This window comes from Bos indicus x Bos taurus, chromosome 5 (assembly GCF_003369695.1).
Source record: "Bos indicus x Bos taurus breed Angus x Brahman F1 hybrid chromosome 5, Bos_hybrid_MaternalHap_v2.0, whole genome shotgun sequence".
NCBI classification, from domain to species: domain Eukaryota; kingdom Metazoa; phylum Chordata; class Mammalia; order Artiodactyla; family Bovidae; genus Bos; species Bos indicus x Bos taurus.
In genome coordinates this window covers 6,941,346-6,965,276 of record NC_040080.1, presented here as the reverse complement: position 1 = coordinate 6,965,276, position 23,931 = coordinate 6,941,346, and the positions used below count along the sequence as shown (strand labels likewise).

General features: G+C 50.7%; 1 protein-coding gene across 3 annotated transcripts in view; it reads right to left on the bottom strand.

Moving 5' to 3' along the window:
* Window positions 1-830: 830 nt before the first annotated feature.
* TCF20 (transcription factor 20) overlaps window positions 831-23,931 on the bottom strand; it is a 93,343-nt gene continuing 70,242 nt past the window's right edge. The window contains exons 3-6 of one of the 3 annotated variants that reach the window (XM_027540617.1): window positions 16,250-16,343; window positions 8,966-9,015; window positions 7,831-7,958; window positions 831-2,132 (exon numbers count right to left, since the gene is read on the bottom strand). In XM_027540617.1, the coding sequence (XP_027396418.1) occupies window positions 7,875-7,958; window positions 8,966-9,015; window positions 16,250-16,343 (228 nt within the window). In that variant the 3' untranslated portion in view covers window positions 831-2,132; window positions 7,831-7,874. The remainder of the gene's footprint in view (window positions 2,133-7,830; window positions 7,959-8,965; window positions 9,016-16,249; window positions 16,344-23,931) is intronic. The other 2 variants (XM_027540615.1, XM_027540616.1) reach the window with 2 other exon arrangements.

Genomic DNA, 23,931 nt, shown 5'->3' with positions numbered 1-23,931 from the left:
CAGTTGAGGCTTCTTACAGAAGCCGGAAAGCTAGAGTTGGGAGTGAGGCGTGGAATAGGGCCACTCCCCAGTGAATGGTCATTTCAGGAGCCAGTTTGAGGAACCATCACCAGTGTTTTACTCAAAGTATCATCAGCCCAGTCAAAAGAATTTAAAAAAGGCAAAATGAAGAACCAACCATCTGCTGTCAGGAAAGTATTTTCCTGAAGATATGTTCAAGGTTTGTGGTTTAAGCCCAACACCTGCAATCTCTCAATCTCATCTGAACTGTGTTAATGCCAAGACCAGACAGGATGCCAAGGAAATAAAGAACCATAATTCCTATGCAGGTTCCGTGGCCCACACAGCATACCCACCCACACCTCCATCCTGGTGGAGCAAAATGAGAATTGGACCACACTGCTGGATGGAGCCATTGTAACAAAATTAATCTGCCATTTCTGCAGCCTCAAACTGATAAGCACACCAGAACTCATTTATAATTGCTTATTTCTACTTCACAGCATTCCTTCCAGTGTTTCTGTTCTTTAAAACAAAGTCCATTAACATTGCATTATTTTTTAATAAGCTTTAAAATTCACATTGATTGGAATTTTGTCCTCCTCTCAAGTAATCTGGCCATCTTCACACACGGCTGAGTTCGACCCACCAGGCTGAGCGGCTAGAACTGTCCTTGGTTGGGATCATTCCAGGGTCTGCTGCAAGGGCCCTGGGCCTGCGGGAGGCCTAGGTGGCTGGGCCAGTCTGATGGCAGCCACCTCCGCAGCAGAATCAGAGCCAGCCTGACGGCTGGAATGGGAGGAGAAAGAGACACGTTTGCTTCAAACAAAAAAGGAAACAAGGTTAAAATGAAGTTTATTATTTTTTTGATTTTTTTTGTTTTGTTTTTTAAATAAAACTGTTTGTGAAACAGCTATTTTATCCCCACGGCAGAGTGACCCCTGAAAGATGCACTAACCCCTTCTTAAGGCCTTAACAAGATTTTTTTTTGTACTTTTTTCTTTTTTTAAAACTCAGATATTTAAAAATTATACAATTTACAAAACAAAACAAAACAACACAACATAGAGAATCATGTAGCGGGGGGCTGCTCAACTGGCAGGCTCCCTTATCCTTTATAAAAGTGAAAGCAAAGAAGAAAGGGTGGAGTGGGTGCTCCTGGTCAGCTTACCCCCCCCCCACCCATGAGCACATGACACCGTCCTTCCCTGTGTCCACTCCTACGGCCTAGGTTTGTCCATCCGCCCTGGGGGTCAGGGCACAACAGCTGCCTGGAATGTGCCCAGGGGCAGCCATCCCTTGATCCTGCCGGCCAAGCCGCTTTGGTGGGACCCTCGGGGCTCTCACCGGCCAAGGACCCAGGACACAGTTGTGACCGTGGGGCCTCCGCCTTGGGGCATCCGCCAATGTCCCCTCCCCCGAAAAAAAAAAATTTTTTTTAAATAATAAATAAATAGTGTTTCTGGAAATGAAAAAGATTTATTTTTGTGTTTAAACATCATTCTCCCATTCTTGAAAACACGGACCATCCCCCACTTCCCTCCCCCTTGACCTTCCCACTTTTGAGACAAATTACTGACAAAGACATGGTTTGGTGTGGTTCGTCTGTTCCTCTGACCCTGGGTCTAGAGTCTCTGAATTGTGTGAGCTGGGCCAAGGATCTAAGCCACCCCTGTCCTTGTGAGATCAGAGTTTGTTCAGTTCAATTTCACATTTAAATTTCACGTTATTGGAACAAATTTGGAGTTCTTTAACTAGATAATTTTAAAATAGAATCAAAAGGGATAGCGCACCTTTCATTTAAACAAAGTCTTTCCAGACTAAAAATAGATTTATATATATATATTTTTATCCCTCCCTTTTAATTCCCCCCACCCTTTCCCATCATCCCACCCCTCCCCCCTCCCCCCACACGGTCACTATGGAGATTGTGTCCATGGAAACAGCCATTCCAACGTCTTGGGTCTTTCTTTCCTGTGGTGTCACCGGTTTGAGAGTGATGTAAGAACTTAGGAAGGAAGTGCTGGCGCGGGCAGGCACGCGGGGTGGGGCGGGGTGGGGTGTGGCTGCACAGGAGGACCGTTTCCATTCCATCACGAGTATCCACCACCTTCTCATCTCCACAGTCTCACCTGCAAGACAAGCAGACACTGGGTGCTGGGAACCTCTTCATGGTGCTGCAGCCCACAGCCCCTGCTCTGTGGTGGCGCGACTCTGCAGGGACTGGCAGCCGGGACCGGAGACACCCAGGGCCCGTGGTAGAGCCGGCTGTGTGGCTCTGGGCCTGAAACAGGGTAAAGGCAGCAATGACCTGGCCAGCTGCACTGGGTATGGACTCGGAGTGCCCCTCCCCAGTGTGTGGAGGGAGCCGAGACCAGGAGAGACTCCCCTGACCCCCGAGGTGGGGCTGCCTGCAGTGGGGCAGCTCTTGGGGTGACCCTTGCTCAGGATGCTGCCCCCTGGGGCCTATAGCAGGACTCAGCACGTGGGCCTGGGGACCTGTCCTCACAGAGGTGGCTGAGCACCCAGCTGATGTGGAAAAACCGGCTCAGGACCACAGGACCATGCCCCGGTCCCCTCCAGCCACAGGCGGCGCTCTCACAGCTAACAGAGAACACTCCCGGGAGCTCCAAGGGGAGGGCGGCTCTCAGGTCACCCTCTGGGGCTCCCCAGGCCCTGCCACTGGCGTCTGTCTCTCCTTCTGGCCTGGGCCCCAGGTTTACGAAGACTCTCCTGGTGGCCACCGAGGGTACGCGGGCTTGTACCAAGGGCCTCCTCAGGATACTTCATGGGTCCTTACGTGTGCAAGGATCTCAGAGACACAGCAATTTCCGGGAATTCAGTCCAGAAAAATTAGGCCAAGAGCCACGTGTGGTGACACCCCTGTGTGTGTGTGTGTGTGTGTGTGTGCGCGGGGGTTCACCTGGCTTCTTCCTCAAACCCTTTCCAGTTCCCTCCACCAACCAATAGACCTCAGGAAAACCCAGGCATCACCAGTCCCTTTTCTGCTTCTGTAAAACTTACTAATACACAAACTAGTTAAGGCTAGCCTGTGTATACAAGCTAAGAACAGACATTCCCGCCAGCCCTTGCCAGAAAGAGATTCCTAGCTGCTTGGCAGAAAACATGAATAACAGTAAGGGGCTTGCAGGGCAGCAGGACAGCATCGTCGCCCTCAGGCAAAAGCAGACCCTGGGCCTCCAGCTGCCGGGGCCAGGAGCTGAGCCACCCTGCCATGGGCCACAGAGTGGCTTCCCCCGCACCCAGGGGGTCACCCCAGCACCCCCTCCCCCAGCACGGACTCTCTCCACTCTGGTTTCCTGATGCTAAGGCTGCCAGGAAAGGGGGAGAAGCAGCATCCTTCTCTGGTGTCGCCCCAGAAACCAAAGGTCCTCTATCAAGGCGATGCCAGGGCAGGGCTGCCAGGGGGCCTCAAACAAGGACCAAAGGGGTCAAATCTTGCCGGGGATGTGGGCCATGGGCGGGAACAGAGGACAAGTGCCCGCACATCCTGCAAAGCTCAGCTCATGGACCGAGGGCCAGGAGCAGGGTCTGCCCTCTCCCCAGCACTTGGCAGTCTCCAGCCTGCACCCTCTAGAATGCAGGTGGTCTCGGCACCAGGGTCTGCCTGGCCGGAGGGCTCCGCAGGCTGCTGGCCTGGGCTCCTTCCCTTGGTGCCACTGGGGGGCCTGGGCATATCCGTCCATATCCGCTGCCAGTGGCCGGCCTTCCGGCGTTCCCCGCAGGGACCTCCCCAGGGTCTGATACCTGACTGACCCTGAATATAATGGAGCCTTAACTTCTCCATTATTCCTAAAAACTATTCCTTTAGTAAGAAGAATGGGAAGAAAACTCTCGAAACATCTAGTAGGGGCCAGGCACTATGCCAGGAGCCCTACAGACACTTCTTCACTGGAACACTGCGAGGCCTGACCACCACCCCCCCCCCAACCCCCATCATCTTGGAGACAAAGCCCTGAGGGAGGGGACCTGTGCAGCCCAAAGCCCTGGGCTGGTTAGACTTGGGACTGGGGCTCACGGTCAGCAAAGCTCTTCTGACTGGGCCCCTGGGACTCTGCCTTGGAGCCTCCATTGCTCAGGTCTGTCCAAAGGCGCCGGAGGTGGCTGAGGAGACAGCACCAGGGCAGAGCCGTGGCCCGTGAGTGAGCGGGCGGCCCTCTGTGCTGAGGCCGCTCTCTTCTCTGTAGTAAGGCACCGGTGTGTTCGGCTGTTGGCGAACAATCGGGCCTTCATCCCAGGCCAAAGCATTCCCATCAGCCTCTTTCTGCTGCCATTCAGCTTCACCTCGGCCGCCTGGACCTGGGGGGGACCTCAATCTGGCTGAGGCTGCCCTCGCCTTTGTAAGCTGAGACCTGAGCCTGCTGGGGAGCACGTGAGGAGCCTGCACCCGCCCGACGCCATCAGGTCAGCGCCCTCCTCCCTGGGCCGCCCCATGAGGACAGGAACTACCCTGCATGCCCTCCTCCCCCCAAATCCTGGGCCAGTGCATGAAGAGGCCAAGACAGCCGCCCCGTCCTTGTGGGAGGACAGTCTAGTGGAGATGCAGACGGTTTGTGAACATACCAGTGACTCGAAACCGTGGTGACGCCAGGGAGGTGGCAGAGTGGGGACAAGGGGACTGGGAAGGCTGCTCTGAGGACGTGCCCTGAAGCTGAGACCCAAAGCGGAGACAAGGCACAGCACCACGGCCCAGGGAGCCGAGTGTGGGCACAGGACCCCTGAGGGAGGCGGCCAGGTGCTGAGGAGTCAGAGGAGGTGACCCCAGGGCCCTCGGAGGTGAGCTGAGGAGCTGCACTTGGCCCTACAGGTGGCGGGAACCTCAAGTCGAGGAGAGACAGGAGCTGGTGCAGAGCGGCAGTGCATGTGGGGCCGCGGGGTGGGCGGGAAGGAGGACCCGGGACATGACCCTGGGCACTAACCTTGCACCCAGGACAAGGCAGAGCTGGACGGAGGTCACGGCTTCCCGCCACTGGGTGGGCCGGGTGGGAATGGGGCCTCCATGTCTACAGCCAATGAGAACGAGGGACGGGCGAGGAGCCTCGTCCACTAGCTGCCTCGAGCCGGGGAGAGGGCGGAAGTGGCTGGCCAAAGCTCCCGCACCTGCAGACCCGGGAGGGGGCCGCCCACTGACCTTTCCTCCTGGGCACAGCTGGCCTGGCCAGGTACCTCACGTGGCAGTGGGAGATGAGAACTCGCATCTCCATGCCCTCAGCCCTGGCGTTTTCTGCCAGACACGGCTGCGCCGGGCACGGTGGAGACATTTCTTAACTGCATCCTCACAAGGCCGGCCACCGTTAGTCCTCTTTTCACAGAAGGAGGAACTGAAGCACAGAGATGCTAAGTGGGCTGACGCTGTCACACAGCACTCTCCACACCACAGGAATAATCGCTGCCCCTTCCCCACCTTGTGATGGTAGACCTGCGCCCCCAGCACAGACCCCAAGGTGAATGCTCCCTGAAGGGAGGGGCTGCGTCCGCCCCTCACGCTGGGGCTTCCCACCACCTGCAGAGGGCGGGCGAACCCAGGAGAAGGGCCCTGCCTTGACAAGCACTTCAGGGGCACGAGACGGCGCTCTGTCCCTCCCTTCCCTCCAAGAGGGAAAGGTCTGACCTCAACAGACTTGAAACAACCCCAAACGGAGGGACAGGCCACTCGATCACTCAGCGCCTCGTTTCTTTGGTATAAACATGACAGCAACACCCACCCTGTGAGGATGAACCATGAGGCTTGTCGTCCTGTGAGAGCGGAGGGCTCTGGCAGCTGGCAGAGCCCAAGAATGGGCAGAGAGGAAGGCGAGGATGAACAAAATTAAAATTTCCAAGAGGAAACTGGGCCCAGACTTCCTATTTTTCTCAAACACAGCCTGGGATTCCAGGACAAGAACAAAAGGCCCCAAGTAACTCATGGTTCTTCCCCAACCGGCTCTTGCCAGACACTTCCGGGAACACTCCCCATGGCCTCCGTTCCAAGCGGCTCTAAACACCAGGGCTGGGAAGGTGGCAGAGCTGCTCAGAAACAGTGACACCATCAAGCCCAGGGACATGCGGAAGGGCCAACAGAAATGGGCCTGGAAATCCCCCAGACTGCTGCTGGCCTGAGGGTCACTGGACCCTGCAGGTTCTAGACTCGGAGAGCTCCTCGTGGTGGCCAGCTTTCCGCCCCCACCCCCGTGCCCTCCATTCCCACCCCCACCCGTGGAAGAGCAGGAGAGAAAAGAGAGAGTGCGGAGTCCTCACTGGACACCTTCATGAGAGCACTGTAACCCCCACGGGCTCATCACCCAGCCGAGGGCCTTCTCTGGAGGCTGGTACTGGGACCCACCTAAGAAACAAGTGACTTGCCAGATGAAAACTGCCACGTCCCGGGATGAATTTTAGGCAGACTCCCACCCCTTGTAACACAGATGCTCAGTCGTGTCTGACTTTTTGCGACCCCATGGACTGTAGCCCTCTAGGCTCCTCTGTCCATGGGATTTTTCAGGTAAGAATACTGGAGTTGGGTAGCCATGCCCTCCTCCAGGGGATCTTCCTGACCCAGGGATCAAACCCAGGTCTCCTGTCTCCTGCACTGCACTGCAGGTGGATTCTTTACCTGCTGAGGCCCCGGGGAAGATTCGTAACAAGGGGGAGGGAACATTCCAGAGACTCAGGCACACAGTGCTGCCCCAGAGAGCCAGGCCTTGCACACCAGTGTGTGGGTCGCAGACGCCTGGAGTAAACACAGATGCTCTCACCTGAAGAGAAATAATCCCTTAATGAACATTTCTGAGACAACTGGCTGCCTGCCCCATCCTGTAGAAGCAAGTGCTCCAGGTTAGTTACATTTTGCTTCTTCTTCTCATAATCTGTTTTGCTTTTCCCTCAGTGACTCAGTACGGACGGGGAGGATGTGGAAGGCCGGGTGGAGGTGGGCACTGCGGGCCCATTGCTTCAAGAGACCCAAGTCATATAATCCTGCTCTCACAGGCACACGCTACCAGCCCCGACCACGAACCCACAGACACACTCATGGAAAGCACAACTCAATCTCCTGAGAATTTTAAAAGTAAAATTAAATGTGCTAAAGTCTGCTGAATCTTTGAGGGGATTTTCCTTCCCTTTGCACTTATATGAAAGGAATCTTTCATAGCACCGGGAGGCAGGGGAAGATTTCACATAACAAAACTTGGGGAATTTTTGTTTTTCAAAGGAGAACTCACTCAAAGGTTTAGAGCTGTGGTGGTGGTGTAGTCGTTAAGTCGTGACTCTTTGCGACCCCATGGACTGTAGCCCACCAGGCTCCTCTGTCCACGGGATTTCCTAGGCAAGAATACTGGAGTGGGTTGCCATTTCCTTCTCCAGGGGATGTTCCCGACCCAGGGATGGAACCTGCATTTCATACACTGCAGGCAGATTCTTTCTGTCTGAGCCACCAGGGAAGCCCAAGCTTTAGAGACATCAAGCAAACTAAAAAAGAAAAGATCTCTGGTGAGAAGCCTTTCTGAGACGGGGAAAGAGCGAGGGCTGCAGGCAAAAGCAGCCCCACCTTAGAGGCTCCATCCCGGAAGCCAGCTGCCCCCAGGAGCCCCACCCAAGGCCTGCCTTCAGTAACAGCCCCCTGATCCCTAGTGGACGATGGAACCATTTTAAAGCCCCACATTATCTTTCTACACGTATTCTGGGGGGCTAAGCAACAAACAGAGAAGTGCTTTATCCACCGGTTGTTGGCCTCATGCAATTAGATACCCAGGTGCCGCCTGGCCAGGGCGAGCAGGAGGCAGAGGCCACGACACCCCATCGCAGTCCGCAGGGGCGGTGGCCCCGACTCACCTGTGCTTGCTGTACTTTCCATTCCCACGAGCACACTGCCCCCCTCACCCCCGCTCCGACTGCTCTGTGCTGAGGCTGCCTTTCGCTGTCTTGTTCTGCAAGGGGGGGACAGGGCATGGGAGGGGAGGCTGACGCCGGCAAAGCCAAGGAGACGAGACAGGAGGGACAGAGAACGAGCGTGCGGGTCAGGGCGGGCGGAGGTGAGGCAAGGAACGCACATGGAAAAGGAAAGAAAAAGCAGAGAGTCAGTACTGCACGACATACAGGAGATACTCAAGACAGGGTTTGCTGACGCAAAATGTGACCCTTCAAAAAGGGAAGTTTAAAAAAAAGTACAAATGAAGTAAAAAATAAAGAGAAAATTCTAAGATCCAAGGATCCATCTTGGGAAATAATTTTTAAAGAAAAGCATCAGTAAGCATCCTTGAGAAGCAATTTGAGGGCAGACTGTCAAGATGACCTCTTTCTAGTACCTTCTGGCCCCACTGAGTGGAGACTGAAGACTGTGAGCACGAGTGGCCACCAGGGGTCAGTGTGGCCTCAGCCGGAGGAGAGCCGCCGCTGCAGGAGCGCCAGGTGGAGGCCTCCACAGCCCAGCCCTTCCTGGGGGTCCCTTCTCCACACCCTCCCCTCCCCACACCCGTGAGTGGTGTTTTGGAAATAGGCCATTCACACACTCCGCCCGCATCTTCCTTCCCTTCCTAAATTTGAGAGGCGACCAAAAGACCAACTCTTGAACCAAATGCAGACACCATGGGCTGCACCTGTGGAAGCAGAACCTGGCGGGGATGGCGTTTCCCCGAGAGCCGGGCGTCAGCTCTCTCTAATCGGGGAAGACGCCTCTGCTCTGCATCCAGGCCTACAGCCAACCTCACCCCACGCCAGTCTGTGGTCTGGGGTTCCACTAAACTAAGGCGGAAACCAGGAGTTACGTGCATTTCTCTGAACAGACAAACACCTTCTCCCCAGCTCCGCCACCACATGGTGCTGACCCCACATCACAGGGCTCCCTCCTGTTTGCCCCTCCACCCACTAAGCCCTGGCCTGAGACTGAATATCAGGTCTCCAGGTCTTTCAGGAGGAGCCCCCGACCCCCTAGTCCTGCAGGGAGCACCGGCTCTGCAGGCTGACTCACCTTGTGCTTGGGGCACCTCACCGAGAAGTTCTCCTCGTGGAGCAAACAATCTGCAAGACAGAGGGGACAGTCAGGAGGAGCCTGGCGTGGGGCACAGCCTGAGGGGCGTGGGGTGGGGGTCACACATGGAGGTAGAGGACCGCGCACTGTGATTTCTAATAGCAGAACATGAGAGACACTCCCAAATAGCCTATGGCACCTCACCATGGTGGACTATCAGTCGGTTAGACAAGGTTTCAGAATAGGTAACAGCATGGGGAAACGCGATGCACGCTGCTCGGATACACGCGTGTGCAAGTACAATCCCGTTTGTCACAATGTCTCTACGCATAAAGGACAAAGGAGATCTACCAAAATATGACAGTATCCGAAATCTTACTCTTTGGATAGTAAGATTATCAGATCAGATCAGATCAGTCGTCAGTCGTGTCCGACTCTTTGCGACCCCATGAATCCCAGCACGCCAGGCCTCCCTGTCCATCACCAACTCCCAGAGATCACTCAGACTCACGTCCATCGAGTCAGTGATGCCATCCAGCCATCTCATCCTCTGTCGTCCCCTTCTCCTCTTGCCCCCAATCCCTCCCAGCATCAGAGTCTTTTCCAATGAGTCCGCTCTTCGCATGAGGTGGCCAAAGTACTGGAGTTTCAGCTTTAGCATCATTCCTTCCAAAGAAATCCCAGGGCTGATCTTTAGAATGGACTGGTTGGATCTCCCTGCAGTCCAAGGGACTCTCAAGAGTCTTCTCCAACACCACAGTTCAAAAGCATCAATTCTTCGGTGCTCAGCCTTCTTCACAGTCCAACTCTCACATTCATACATGACCACAGGAAAAACCATAGCCTTGACTAGACGAACCTTTGTTGGCAAAGTAGACACTAATTTTATTTTTTCTGTATTCCCATGATCATATCCTGTTGTTTTAACAATCTCCAGTAAATGTTCTTTTTAGAATTTCTTATCCTAGGCTAAGCCCACTCCACAGGCCCACGCCAAGGCTTCCTTGTGAAAACACTGAATCCGCAGGCCTCTTTTCTCCTGTCAAGTCACAGGTCAGAGGCAGAAAGGAGGCCAGGCCCAGCCCTGCTGCCGCCCTCTCCCCCGAACCATGGAGATGCTGGAGAAGCTCCTCAAGCCACGCTAAAGGCTGCAGGGGAAAGTGAAACCCCACGAGGGGCTGTGAATCCTCAGCCCCAGAGCCAGAGGTGGTGGCAGGATGTTAATACTGGTCACACGTTCTCAGAGAGCTCCCAGACACCATGGCAGGGGGCGGCATGGTACTTAGCCTTGTTAAATTTACAATTTAACTCAGCTTTAAAGCGAGGTCCAGATGAGTGGCCTGTGTAGCCACAGATTTCAAGTGAAATAATAATAAGCAAGGGGATACGCAAATGGAAACTTCTGAGACTCTCTACATTTTATACAAACCAACAGAGACCCTCTCACAATCTGGCTGAGCCACCTCCCCTCTGGAGTCCCAGGATCCTCGGACTGGGTTGATTTAGTCCTCTCAGCCCCAGGCAAGCCTGAGGGCTCGGGCAACAGCAAGTGCTGCTCATCTGTGCCTCACCTCACACCCTCAAGCAAACAGCACAGCAGTAAATGAAATGAGCTAATTTACAACCCACAAGTACACAGTGTGACCCAGGCTCCTGCCGCTCCAGTTAGCCGGAGAGCTCCCGGACAGCAGGGGTGGACAGCTGGAGCCTGAAGGAGGCGCCTTCGCCTCACCTGGGCAGTGGCCACAGCATGCCAGCAGAGATGGCACAGACCATGCGGGGCGAGGCCACCCTCCCACCCCAGGGGTTTACAGAAATGAGGAGGGGGTGCGTGAGTTGGAAAAGATACCATCAGGAAGGCAGAGGTCTGAGATGGCCCTCACACAGCCATGAAACAGTGACCAGCAGCGATGAACCATTAGTAAAATGTGCTTCTAGTTAGGAAACATGTTCCCTCGAAGTTAAAAAGCAGAAAAGAAATAAAACAATAGAAGTGAACGCTAAAGGCAATTTGGAACTAGTCCCTGGTACTTCTGGAAACGGAGTGTCCTTAACCAATCTACGAAACCTTCTCACAAGGCCTCCCACGCGGGCAAAGGCGCTCCTCATTCTGGTGAGGTCACAGGCCCGCAGGACATGCACTTCCCCCTCCTGGCAGGACGAGAAGCACAGCTGAAGAGCGCAGACACCTGCAGGGGCCGGGGAGCCTCTTCTAGACCGCCTCCCGCCAGCCTCCCCAGGGGAGAGTGAGGAGGGGCGGGAGGCTCGCAGCAGGCACGGCGGCTCGCTGGCTTCCGTGAGCCCCTGGCCTACCCAGTGCAGAGGGCCCGGTCAGCACTTTCCCACGGTGAAGTCAGAGCACCACACAGGCCAGCAGAGACTCACCAGGCTGCCGAGTCGGCAGGGTGGCTTCCAGACACAGACGCCAACAAGCGCTCCGCTTTGAGAGTCCTCTCTAGGCGTAGGGGTGGAGGACTCTGCTGAGCTTCTCGCCACAAGCTATGTGGAGCCTCAGATACCCACACGCACCCACATACGCTCCAGCTAGGGTGGTGAGCCCAGGGAGGGATAAAACAGAAGGCCATCTCGTGTCCTTGGGGTCTACTGAACCCCAGCAGCCTCCAGCTCAGCTACGGTCTCTCAGGGCTACACCGAGTGCTCACACTGGCAAAACCAGGCTGGGACTGGGGGGTCCGCCAGCCTCACCCCGCCTCACTGAGCAGCCTCACACCAAGCAGCAGTCTCCTGGGGCCGGAGGAAGTGGGAAGAGGGCAGAGGAAGGCCTTGAACTGGCTTCTGTGACGCAGACAGCTCCTTTCCAGGGAGTGGCCAGACCACCAGTCATTTTACAGAGCCCATCAGGGACTCTAAACCCCCTGCCAAGATCAAAGTCGGCAGAGAGAGCAGCTTTAAAATGCTGCAGGAAGGGGGGCCGCAGGTGAAATTCCCAGCTGTGTTTCCTCTTGAAGCCCCTTTAGGCAAGACCGCTAACGCACAGTGGGATTACTGCCGAGCCACCGCAGGCCTTCTGTCTCTGGCCTCTGTGTCGTGGCTCGCTGCAGTAAATACGTTTCATCTTTTTCTGTTTTAACTGGTGCTCATGCTCTTATTACTGCCTCTTCCTCTGGGAGATAAATCTCGTGTCTGTGACGTAACGAGCAGCACAAAAGAGTGAACCACGACGTCACGAGTGTGTGACCGCGGTTAGCTGGAGCCACAGATCCTCAGGTTTCCATGGAGACGTGCCCAGAAGTAAAAGTTTTCCTTTCACTACCAACGGCTCTCTAAGGTTTGGGCAGCTGGCAAGAAGGCAGAGATGAAAATGCTAAACTGTTCCTTAGTCTACACAGAGACGGGGGACTTGACTAGAGGACTTATTTTTATTATAATTAGAAAGAAAAGAAATCAATGAAGGCTTTTCCAGACACAAAAACTCACCACTTACAGAATTCCTGGGAGGACTGTGAATAAATCCAGGCATCAGTCCGCAGAGTGACACAGGCTCTGAGTCACTATGACTCAGGTCATCAGAGAGACCAACACGTGCCCCAGACATGGTCACCCTGCGAGGCTGCTGCTCTGGGGCCAGTCCCATGTTGAGGAGCAGTATGTGCAGCAGCTGGGGCAGCAAAGCCAGAGGGCCAGGGCCCCGACCCAGACGGCCCCCCTCTGCCTGGACACTCGGCCACCAACTTCTGCCAAACAGAGATGTTACCAGTTTACCTGGCAGGCCACACCAGACAGGCTCAAAGAGAGCGACGAGGAAGTCATTGACTTCCTAACCCTCAGCTGGCGAGGGAGCTCCCATCAGAGGGAGGAGAGCCCAGGGCCCTTCCCAAAGAACCCCCACCGCCCGTCTTGACCAAGGCGGCTGGGCCTGTGCTGCCAGCCACCAAGGGAAGTAAGACAAAATAAAACCTCAGTCTCTCCCTTCCACTAGCTATCTTCCAAGTGCTCACACATGGCTTGTGGCTGCTGCATTGGACAGTACAGGTCTAGAACATTCCCCCACCGCAGCAAGTTTATCGCGCAGCACTGCTCAATCCCTGGAGGCGCTGCCTGGAGGCAGGTGCCCGAGTGCACCGGGAGCATGCCTGCAGGGGTGAGGCGGCCCACCTGGTGCTCCTGCGCAGAGCCCTGTGCAGGGGACCTCCGGTCACTGGCCACTAACGGGAGAGGTAATTCCTGCTGCCTCTCCCCCATAAAACTTACAAACCACTGCCCAAAACCCGAGACTTAAAAATCTTCATTTAAAGACCACGAAGCTTAAACTGGAAAAAGAAGCAAAACATTCTGACAGAACCCTGACTGCATCATGAAAATGAGCAAAGGCAGTGGTTGGCCCCGAGAGAGAAGGGTTTAGCGGCTGTTCTACAGAACACCCTAGACCATGGTCCAGGTGAATTACAGCTCAGATTCAACCTGGAAACATGCAGAGGAGGACAGGACGGAAGGGACGGACTGGAACCCAAACTCCCTGAGCTGACATTTCAAGGCTGTCTTCTCATGCCCACTTTCCCCTCTGGCCACACGGGGTCCTGGCCACCGGCTGCCCTTCAGCGTGTGCAAACACACTTTCACCAGAATCTAACTTCAGCATAAAGTTAGAGCATTATCTTTCTTGTTTTTTGGCTGTGCCATGTGGCTCGTGGGGTCTTAGCTCCCAACCAAGGACTGAACCTGGGCGCCCGGCAGTAAAAACCCAGACTCCTAACTCCTGGACTGCCAGGGAATTCCCTTTCTTATTCTTTTCAGCTGCAGCCCCTACAGAAACCTGGAAAGGAGAGAAAAGGGAGGGGGAAAGGAGGGACGATGAGAGGCAGGGGGGCGCGCTTCAGCAAGTATAGGTGAGCGGGGTGAAGGGTGGTCGAGAGGAACTTGGACTCCTTGCCTGCCAGATCCGACTCCAAGTGCTCTGCGTTCTGCATGGCTGTTACCTGCTCAGCCCCCAGGCTCCGTCAGCACTCTCATCTGTCTGCCCCTTTTCTCTTCCTCCATCCTGACTGCCGGCATTATGAGCAACCTGCCAGGTGAAGGTGTCAGACCCATCTAACACTCAAAAAGTAATTGGTGAAGACAATCAACAAAGAGCTATGAGTCAGGAGAAAGAAAGAGGATTCTCCCAGGCACTGAAGCTCTGAGTCAGACTCGAGTCTCCTGCACTGCTCACCGGATGGCACTTCTCAGACAGAAGGGATCCTTCTTCCAACACCTGTCACAGTGCAAAACACCACTCTGATTACCTCAGAGAACTGGAAAAATGTCTGACAAAATCCAACACCAGTTCATGATAAAAACACACATCAAACTAGGAGCAGAAGGGAACCTCCTCAGCCATATCAAGAACGTCTCTGAAAATCCCACCGCTATCATCATAAGGGGTCAGAAACAAGGCAAGCGCACCAGTTCTTGTCACTTCTACCCAATGTCATGTGGAAGATCCAGCCAGAGAACTAAGGCATCTATCTGACCCGAAAAAAAGTAAAACGACCTATTTGCAGGTGACGTATCTTGTCTATAGAAATCCACTAAACCACTATTAGAACTAATCAATGAGTTGAGCAGAGTTCCAAGATCCATGATCAATACATATACCTCAATCAATTATACTTCTATACACTCACAGTGAACAACCTGAAAACTGACTTAAAAAAACAATTCTATTTATAATTGTACTAAAAATAATAAAAATACTTAGGAATAAATTTAACAAAGAAAGTGCAAAACGTCTACTCTGAAAATTATAAAACAGTATTGAAAGAAATTAAAAACTGAAATAAATGGAAAGACAGATACCTCATGATCATGGATTGGAGGATACATTATTACCAAGATGGCAGCACTCCCTAATTGATTTTCAGAATCAGTGTAATCACTATCCAAGTTTCAATGGCTGTTTCCTCTCTCACCCACAGGAATGGACAAGCTGATCCTAAAATTCATCACTGAACAGCAAAAGATCCAGAACAGCCAAAACAATCTTGAAAGAAAGGAACAAACTTGGAGGACTGACACTTTTCACTTTCAAAGTCTACTACAGCCACCATAGCCAAGACGTGAGGTGCTGGGGAGTCCAGAGAGAAGCCTATGCATCTACAGGCAACTGGTTTTCGACAAAGGTGACAAGGTCAGTGAATGAGCAAAGAGTAGCCTTTCCCACAAATGGTGCTGGGACAACTGGGATCCATGTGGAAAGGAAGGAATGAACTGGATACCATATACAAAAATAGCCAGAACGGATCAAAGACTCGAGTAAGGGCTAAAACGAAAACATAGATATAAGTCTTTGTGATTTTGGATTATGCAATGGTTCTCAAATGTAAGAAAAGCAACAAACAGCATAAGCAGGAAAAGAAAAATAGACTGGATTTGCTTAGCGTCATTAGCCACCAGGGATGTGCAAAGCCAAATCCAAAATGAGATGCCACTTCATGCCCACGGGGATGGCCACGGTGAAAAAGAAGATAAAACAGGTGCTGGTGATGACGGAGGAGCCGGAACCCTCACACACTGCTGGAGGGATGTAAAATGACTCAGCCACCTTGAAGAATGGTCTGATCAGTCCTCAGGTGGGTAAACAGAGTTACCACGTGACCCAAGCATTCCACCCCTAGGTGTATGCCCAAGAGAAACGGAAACACTAGGTATACACAAAGACTCGTCTGTGAAAGTTCACAGCACCACTGCTCACAGTAACACAACAGCGGAGAACCTAAATGCGCATCAATGGAGTGATGGAATATGGTGTAGCCTTACAATCAAATACTGTTTGAAAATAAAATGAAGTACTGACACATGCTGCCATGTGGATAAATCTGAGAATCATGAAGCGGAGTCACGCAGAAGCCCGTCACGAAGACCACATACTGTGTGATTCCACGCACATGAAATGTCCACAACAGACAAGTCCACGGAGACAGAAAGTAGACTCGTGGTTGCCGGTGGGCAGAAGGTAAGAGAGACCGCCAGTGGGCAGGAGTTTAAGAGGTGAGGAAAATGCTCTAAAATTCACTGCGATTTGTGCCTGCACCACTATGTGAATGCGATGGTAAAAATCACTGAACTGTACACTTAAATAGTTGAATCTGTTACGAATTACAAAACCTATATATAAAAAAAAATCACCCCATTTAATTCATTTTTAGTACCTTCTCTGCGTTCCTTCAGCATTTACAAATAGAACAGGGTTAGATGAGACAAAACAAACAATAAAGAAGACAGAGAGTCACAGTGCATGTCCTACCCTTCAGATGTTCTGAACAAGGGTCCGTGGTCCCACCTTACCTGCATCAATGGCACACGGGTAATGGTATCGGAAGGAGCAGCCTTTGTTGTAGCAGCCCAAGGTGGCGCCTGCCTCCTGGCAGTGGGAACATTTCTGCAAGGGAGGAAGAAGTCAGGCGTGTCAGCATCCCAGACACCCTCTTTTCCAGGCCTGCCCCAGACCCCGTCGGTCAGACCTCAGCGCGTGTCTCTGCGGTTACTGGAGTCTGGCGGCAGGACGGGCTGTCAATTTCTAACCGCCACTCGCTGACCACATCGTGGACGCCATCCAGCAGCAGCGTTTCAGGCCAGGCCTCCCGAACGTCCACAAATAAATCAAACAGAATGCACAGGCCCCCAGCCCTGCCTCTGGTGTTCCTGCTGCCCGCCCGCCCATGAGTCTGCCTGCCCTCCCCTCCATCCTCACCGCTTCGGTGAGCTGCTTACAGATCCTGCCTGTCTATTTCTGCTGTGGAAGTCTGGGGTAGGAGGAGAGGGTGAGATAGTAGAGTTATATATAAGTCTTTTAGAATTAAAAGTGGAATTTGGTTTCTAGTTCCTATTTTTGTAAGAAGAATTTATTTTTATTCTGCTTATCCCAAATGCCCAATACAAGTATATTTCTCTTTTCAGAAAATGCGGGCTCCTGTGTGCACACGGTATTTTTATACCCAAATCCTATTTTAAAGGCACTAGGAAACCTGCCATGAATTTCTGGCTGAGACATGATCCTATAATTGAGACGTTCCTCCTCCTATGTTCAGGTTTTCATGAAGTGGGGCACACCTCTAGCGTGTGATGCAGCTGCCCGTGCGTGCTCGTTCTGTGTCAACAAGAATCACATTTGTGAAATGAGCCCCACTGGCCCCACTGAGCAAAGGCGCAGACTCTTCTGGTGGCTGAGGCCACATAGATGAGGCTACCTGAACAGGTGGACGCTTGTTCTTGATTCTAGGAAAAATAAAAGTGCTCCATAAGCAGTTACACTTGTGGAAAATGGCCCCCCCGCCCCAACACACACCGCACCCCTCCAGGGACAAAGGGGACCAGAGGGCACCCTTCCATCTTTGCTCTGTTGCCTGGGATGGCAGCCCGTCAGGGTCCACGTGGCTCACAGGCCTGCAGCAGTCGGGAACGCCTCACAGAGCGGGGCTCGTGAAGCCCGCCTGGACAGAGCCATGGGGTGGACGCCCCTAACCCACAGCGGCAGCAATAGGGTGACAGTGAGCTGGATCGAGCGCCCTGATGCTGATGCCGACGGAGAACTACACGGATGCAGCCACAGCGCGGCCCAAGTCGCCCTGCACCGTGCGGCGGCCATCGCTGGATGTGCCCCGTCTGGTCGTAGCCAGCCTGTGACAGCCCCGATCTCAGACGAGGTGCCTAGAGCCTCAGAAGGGGAGAAACCCTCGCCCAGTCAGAGCCAGTCCTGGCTGACCACACCTGGCCTCCTCCAGAGGCAACCGGGGCAGGAACAGGGTGCTGAGAGAGCCCTGGAAGAGCGACATCCTTCCGGGTGCTGACAACCACGTGCCCTCACTCCCTTGCCAAGAAATAAGACTTCCTGGCCCAGGGTAAACCAAGGGCGGTTGGCAGCGTCTCAGGCAGCCCTTGTCAGTGCCACAGGGTCCCTTCAGAACAGAGGTCTCAATCATCAGCCGGAGAGAAGGAACGTGGCTAACTCCTCCATGGCCACCCACAGGCCTTTCTGCCACACCCCTTCTCCTAAAGGAGCCCTGAGGAGTCAGCCACCCAGGGGGCTCACGCTCCGGGCCCTCCCTGCCCTGGTGGCCATTGAGGAATGGGTGTGTCAAACATTTCTGGCAGTAAAGTCTGAAGAGAACAATTTCTGAGCAAGTTTAGGCCTCTACCCAGGGACAGGAAGCAGGACAGTCAGTCGCCGTCTCACTCGGCCTCTGTGAGGAGGGGATGGTGAGATCTGTCACAACCATCTCGTTACCACAAGGAAACAGCCCGGGAGACAGAGCCCAGCGTGCTGAGCACCATAGCACAACAGAGCGGGCGGGGTCTGGATTTCTGGGACATAATTGAGCACAGGACCACCTTGTGTCCAGACCTGTTGAGGAGGAGGACACTTTTCTTAAAACACACACACACACACACACACACACACACACACACACACTCTTTAGTTTAACTCTGTAACTTGCAGTCCAAATATCCTGACAAGCAGGAAGGGACCCAGTACTCGAGGTCTGGCTGTATTTGGCTACAGGTGTGGACTCTGGAATCCAAGTCATTCCTTAGTTAAGTGACTCCACTGCTGCCCATCTTTGTGCTGTTCTTGGTCAAAGTCCTAACCTTCGTCTCTTCAGTCTGCAGACGTGGACCTGCTGGTATGATCTCCCTCACAGAGATGTTGGGAAGGTTGAATGTGTTAATCCAGGCTTTTAACAGTGGCTGGATCAAAAGTGCTCAGCAAACCTGACCCAAGACACCCATGCGCCAGACATAGGCCGACAATGAGCCACCAGCGGAGGAGCCTTGTCATCCCCTTGGGTCTGAACACTGTCCATTTCCTTCCCACCTCAACACATGCCCCAGTGTCCCTGGCAGGGCTTCACAAAACTTCTTGCCCAGACAGAACCAGCCCACAGGCCCCATTTTTCTCATTTAAAAAAAAAAAAAGCAAACTCCCTCACCAGGAAATGACACCAGTAAAATGATGCTTCTTCTAATTAAAAAACAAAACAAACAAACAAACAAAAACATGCAATTAATTTACTGTATTACTTCCAGAGGAGAAAGATCCTGCAGGGCCTATTCGGGCCTTAGAGAAAGGACCTTATAGCATTTAGTTCAGGGCTTCTTAAAGTGTGGTCCCTGGACCAGCAGCGTTGGCATCACCTGGAAACGTGTTAAAAATGCAGATTTTGGGATTCTGGGCAGACTGTAGAGCAGGTAGCACCGGGAACCTGTCTCCACGCCCAGACAGTTACTGCACTGGTGGAATCTATCTGGCCTAACAGCTCCAGAGCCCTGGAGTCTGCTGAAGGCCTGCGACTCCCAGGGAGGCATGGACGGAAAATGGCAGTGGGTTCTGCCCACCTCCCGCTCCCAGCCAAGGGCAGGCAGCCTAACTTTATAGCTTTGTAAGTTAAGGAACCACAAAAAGAACACACTAAACCCAAAGCTAGCAGAAGGAAGAGGATAATAAGGATTGAAACAAAGATGAAAGAAACAGAGAAGAACAGACTATGAACAGAGAAAGACCAAACTGAGGATGTCACTACTGATTCTACAGAAATAAAAGGATTAAAGAGAGTACTGTGAGCAACTGTGCACCGGTAAGCTGGATAATACATGAAATGGACAAATTTCCAGAAACACAAAATCTACCAAGGCTAAATCACAAAACTCCCGAAAAAGAAACGCCCTGGACCTGATGATGGCTTCACTGGTAAATTTCACCCAGTGTTTAAGAAAGAACTAATACCTGTCCTTGTGAAACTTCTCCCAAAAACTAAAGGGAAGGGGATATTTTCAAAATCATTCTAATGAGGCCAGCACTAGCAGATACCAAAGCCAGAAAAAGACAAACACACACACAGAGTCACACAAACCCTACAGACGAATATCCTTTATAAACACGGATGCAAAAATCCTCAACAGAACACTAGCAAACAGAATTTAACAGCACATGGAAAGATTATATATCCTGACCAAGTGGGGCTCATTCCTGGACTGCAAGGATGGTCCGACAGACAGAAATGGATCAGTGTACACGCTACATGCCGTCTATGGGGTCGCACAGAGTTGGACATGACTGAAGTGACTTAGCAGCAGCAGCAGTATGATAAAAACACTCAACAAACTAGGAATAAAAGGATACAAAAGAAACATATGAAAAACCTACAAGGAACATCATATTCAATGGTGAACGACCAGTAGTGTTTCTTCTAAGATGAGGAGCAAAACAAGGACACTGGCTTTCACCACTTCTAATCAACATAGTAAGTTCTAGCCAGAACAATTAAGAAGGAGAAGGAAATAAAAGGGGTTCAAACTGGAAAGAAAAAGGTAAAATTATCTGCTTGAAGATATGAATATTATGTTTATAGAAAACTCTGGAGTTCACACACACACATAAACCCCTAGAACTAATAAATGAAATCAGCAGGATACTAAGTTAACACAGAAAAATCAGTTGCCTTTCTATACATGAACAATCTGAAAAGGAAATAACAAAAACAGTTTGATTCTTGATAGCATCAAAATAATAAAATACTTAAGTATTAACTATGAAAGTGAAAGACTTGTGCAATGAAAACTACAAAACATTGCCAAAAGGAATTAAAGAAGATACGAATGGAAACACAGCCTATGCTCATGGATTAGAAAATTCAGTATTATTAAAATATCTATAGAGTGACCCACAGAGTCAACACAATCAAAATTCCAACAAAGTTTTTTGCAAAAGTCAAAAAAGCTATCCTAAAATTCATGTGGAATCTTTTTTGTTGTTGCTGGGCCTCATATCTTGCAGGATCTTAGTTCTCTGACTAGGCATCGAACCTAGGCCCTCAGCACTGAAAGCATGGAGTCCTAACCACTGGACTGCCAGGAAATTCCCATGTAGAATCTTAAGGAAACCTGAATAGTCAAGACAATCTTGAAAGAAAAAGAACAAAACTGGAGGACTCATGCTTCTAACTTCAAAGCTACAGTAATCAACAGCATGGCACTGGCATTAAAAACAGAGATATTGCCCAACAGAAGAGAATAGAGAGCACAGAAATAAACCCTTCCATATATGATCAAACAATTTTTGACAAGGGTGCCAAGATCATCCAATGGGGAAAGGACAGTCTTTGCAACAAATGGTGCAAGGAAACCTGAATATTCACATGCCAAAGAATGAAGCTGGACCTTTTCCTAACAGCATATAAGGGATTAATATCCAGAATCTATAGAGAACTCCTAAAACTCCACCAAGTAATAACAACAAAACCCCCAAGCAAAGCAAAAAACCCCAACCTATTTCAACAATGGGCCAAGGACTTGAGAAGATACTTCTCCAAACAAGGTAGACAAATGGCCAAAAAACAGGAAAAAATGCTCAACATCACTCATCAGTAACGAAGTGCAAATCAAAACCAAAACGAGATACCACGTCACACTCATAACTACGATCAAACAGGAAACAACAGTGTCGGCAAGGCTGTGGAGAAACTGGAGCACGTGGGCACCGCCGGTGGGCATGTGAAATAGCACAAACACTGGGAGACTTACAGCAGATCCTCAGGAAATTAAACACAGCATCACCATGTGGTCCAGGAGTCCACTTTGGAGTGTATATCTCACCAAAATGAAAGCAAAGTCTAAAAAGTATCTGCACACCCTTGTTTGTAGAGCATTATTCACAACACCTAAATGTGGAAGTAACTCAAGTGTCCACTGATGAATGAACGGACAGTGAGTACAGTATACACATACAATGGGATATTATTTGGTCATAAAAAGGAAGGACATTCTGACACATGCTGCACCTTGCGCACATTGTGCCAAGCGAAGTAAGTCAGTCAGAAAAAATCAAGTAACACATGACTCAACTTATATGAGGTATTTAGAATAATCGTACTATACTGGTGGTTGCCACGGTCTAGAAGGAGGAGAAACTGTGGAGTCTTGTCTAATGGATACAGAGATTCAATTCTATAAGCTGAAAAGAGCTATGGGAATGTATGGTGGTGACCAGTGTGAAGGTATTTAACATGACTGAACTATGTACTTAAAAACAGTTAAACCAGGACTCCCTCGGCCATCCAGTGGTTAAGATTCTGTACTCCCAATGCAAGGGGTGTGGGTTCAATACCTGGTCGGGGAACTAAGAGATCTTGCACGATGTGTGGCACAGCCAAAAACAACAACAAAAAGTGGCTAAACCTACAGCTAACATCAGACTCAGTGATGAACAGCTGAAAACATTTCCTCTAAGATCAGGAACAAGACAACGACCCCCACTCTCTCCACTTTTATTTTAGTTTTGGAAGTCCTAGCCACAGCAATCAGAGAAGAAAAGGAATTCAGGTTGGAAAAGCAGTAAAACTGTCACTGTTTGCAGATGACAAACTAAACATAGAAAATTCTACAGATACTAATGGAAAATTACTAGAGCTCAGCAGTGAATTCAGTAAAGTTGCAGGATACAAAACAAAATTAAGACACAGAAATTTGTTGCATTGCTACAAATACACACTGACAACAAAAGATCAGAAAGAGAAATTAAGAAAATAATCCCACTTATCATCACATCAAAAGGAATAAAATCAGGAATTCCCTGGTGGTACAGTGGTTAGGACTCCATGCTTCCAATGCAGGGGGCATGGGTTTGATCCCTGGTCAGGGAAGATACCACATGCCTCGGGGCAACTAAGCCCAGCATCACAACTACTGAACCTGCACGTAGAGTCTGTAAGCACAACTACTGAAGGCAACTGCAGCGGGGCACAGCCACGAAAAAAAGAGTGAAATCAGAACATTATCTAACTATACACAAAAATAAACTCAAAGTAGATTAAAGACCTAAATGCAAGACTGGATACTATAACTCCTAGAGGAAAACATGGGCAGAACACTCTGTGACATAAATTGCAGCAATATCTTTTTGGATTCGCCTCCAAGAGTAACAGAAATAAACAAATGGGATCAAATTAAACTTAAAAGCTTTTGCACAGCAAAGGAGACCATAAACAAAATGAGAAGAGAACCTACAGAAGAGGAGAAAATATTTGAAAACGATGCAACTGACAAGGGATTAATTTCCAAAATATACAAACAGCTCATGCAGTTCAATATCAAAAAAATAAACCACCCAATCAAAAAATGGACAGAAGATCTAAATAGTCATTTCTCTAAAGAAGACATACAGACAGCCAATAGGCACATGAAAAAATGCTCAACATCGCTAATTACTAGAGACATGCAAATCAAAACTGCAATGAGGTACTAACTCACTCTGGCCAGAATAGCCATCATAAAAAAAAACAAAAAAAACACTGCAAATAGTAAGTGTTAGAGAGGATGTGGAGAAAAAGGAATCATCTGGTGGGAATATAAACGTATAGCACAGGGAATGATGCTTAATATTTTGTAACAATGTGTAAGGGGAAAAAATGTAAGAACATATATATAATGTACACACACACACACACACACACACAATATATAACTGAATCATTGTGCTGGACACCTGAAACTAACATGATATTGTAAATCAACTATACTTCAATAAAAAATAACAAAAATGGTTAGGATGGTAAATTTTATGTTGTCTATTTCACCACAAAACAACAAAAATTCAAATTCTCAAGCCCCGTGTCAAGCCTCCAGGCAATTCTGATGCTCCAATACAGTTTGAGAATCACTGGTCCAATTTCAACTCCCAAACTTTTTAGATGAGGGAAAACAAAGATGCTATGACTGGCTGAGGTAGAGTTCCAGGTTTCCTGGGTGCCAGTGAGTGCTTTTTCCATTATGCTTCTGCCCCTCGCAGACTCACGCAGACATGGGCCACAAGAGGTGGACCGGACGCCCACAGATGTCCGGCCTCATCCTCAGAAGCTCTGCCTCATGGCCACGGACCCTGCAGATGTGGTTCAGTCAAGGACCTCAGATGGGGAGTGTTTGGTGGATTATCCAGGTGGCCCCAATCTAATCACGTGGGTCCATAGATGGAAAGA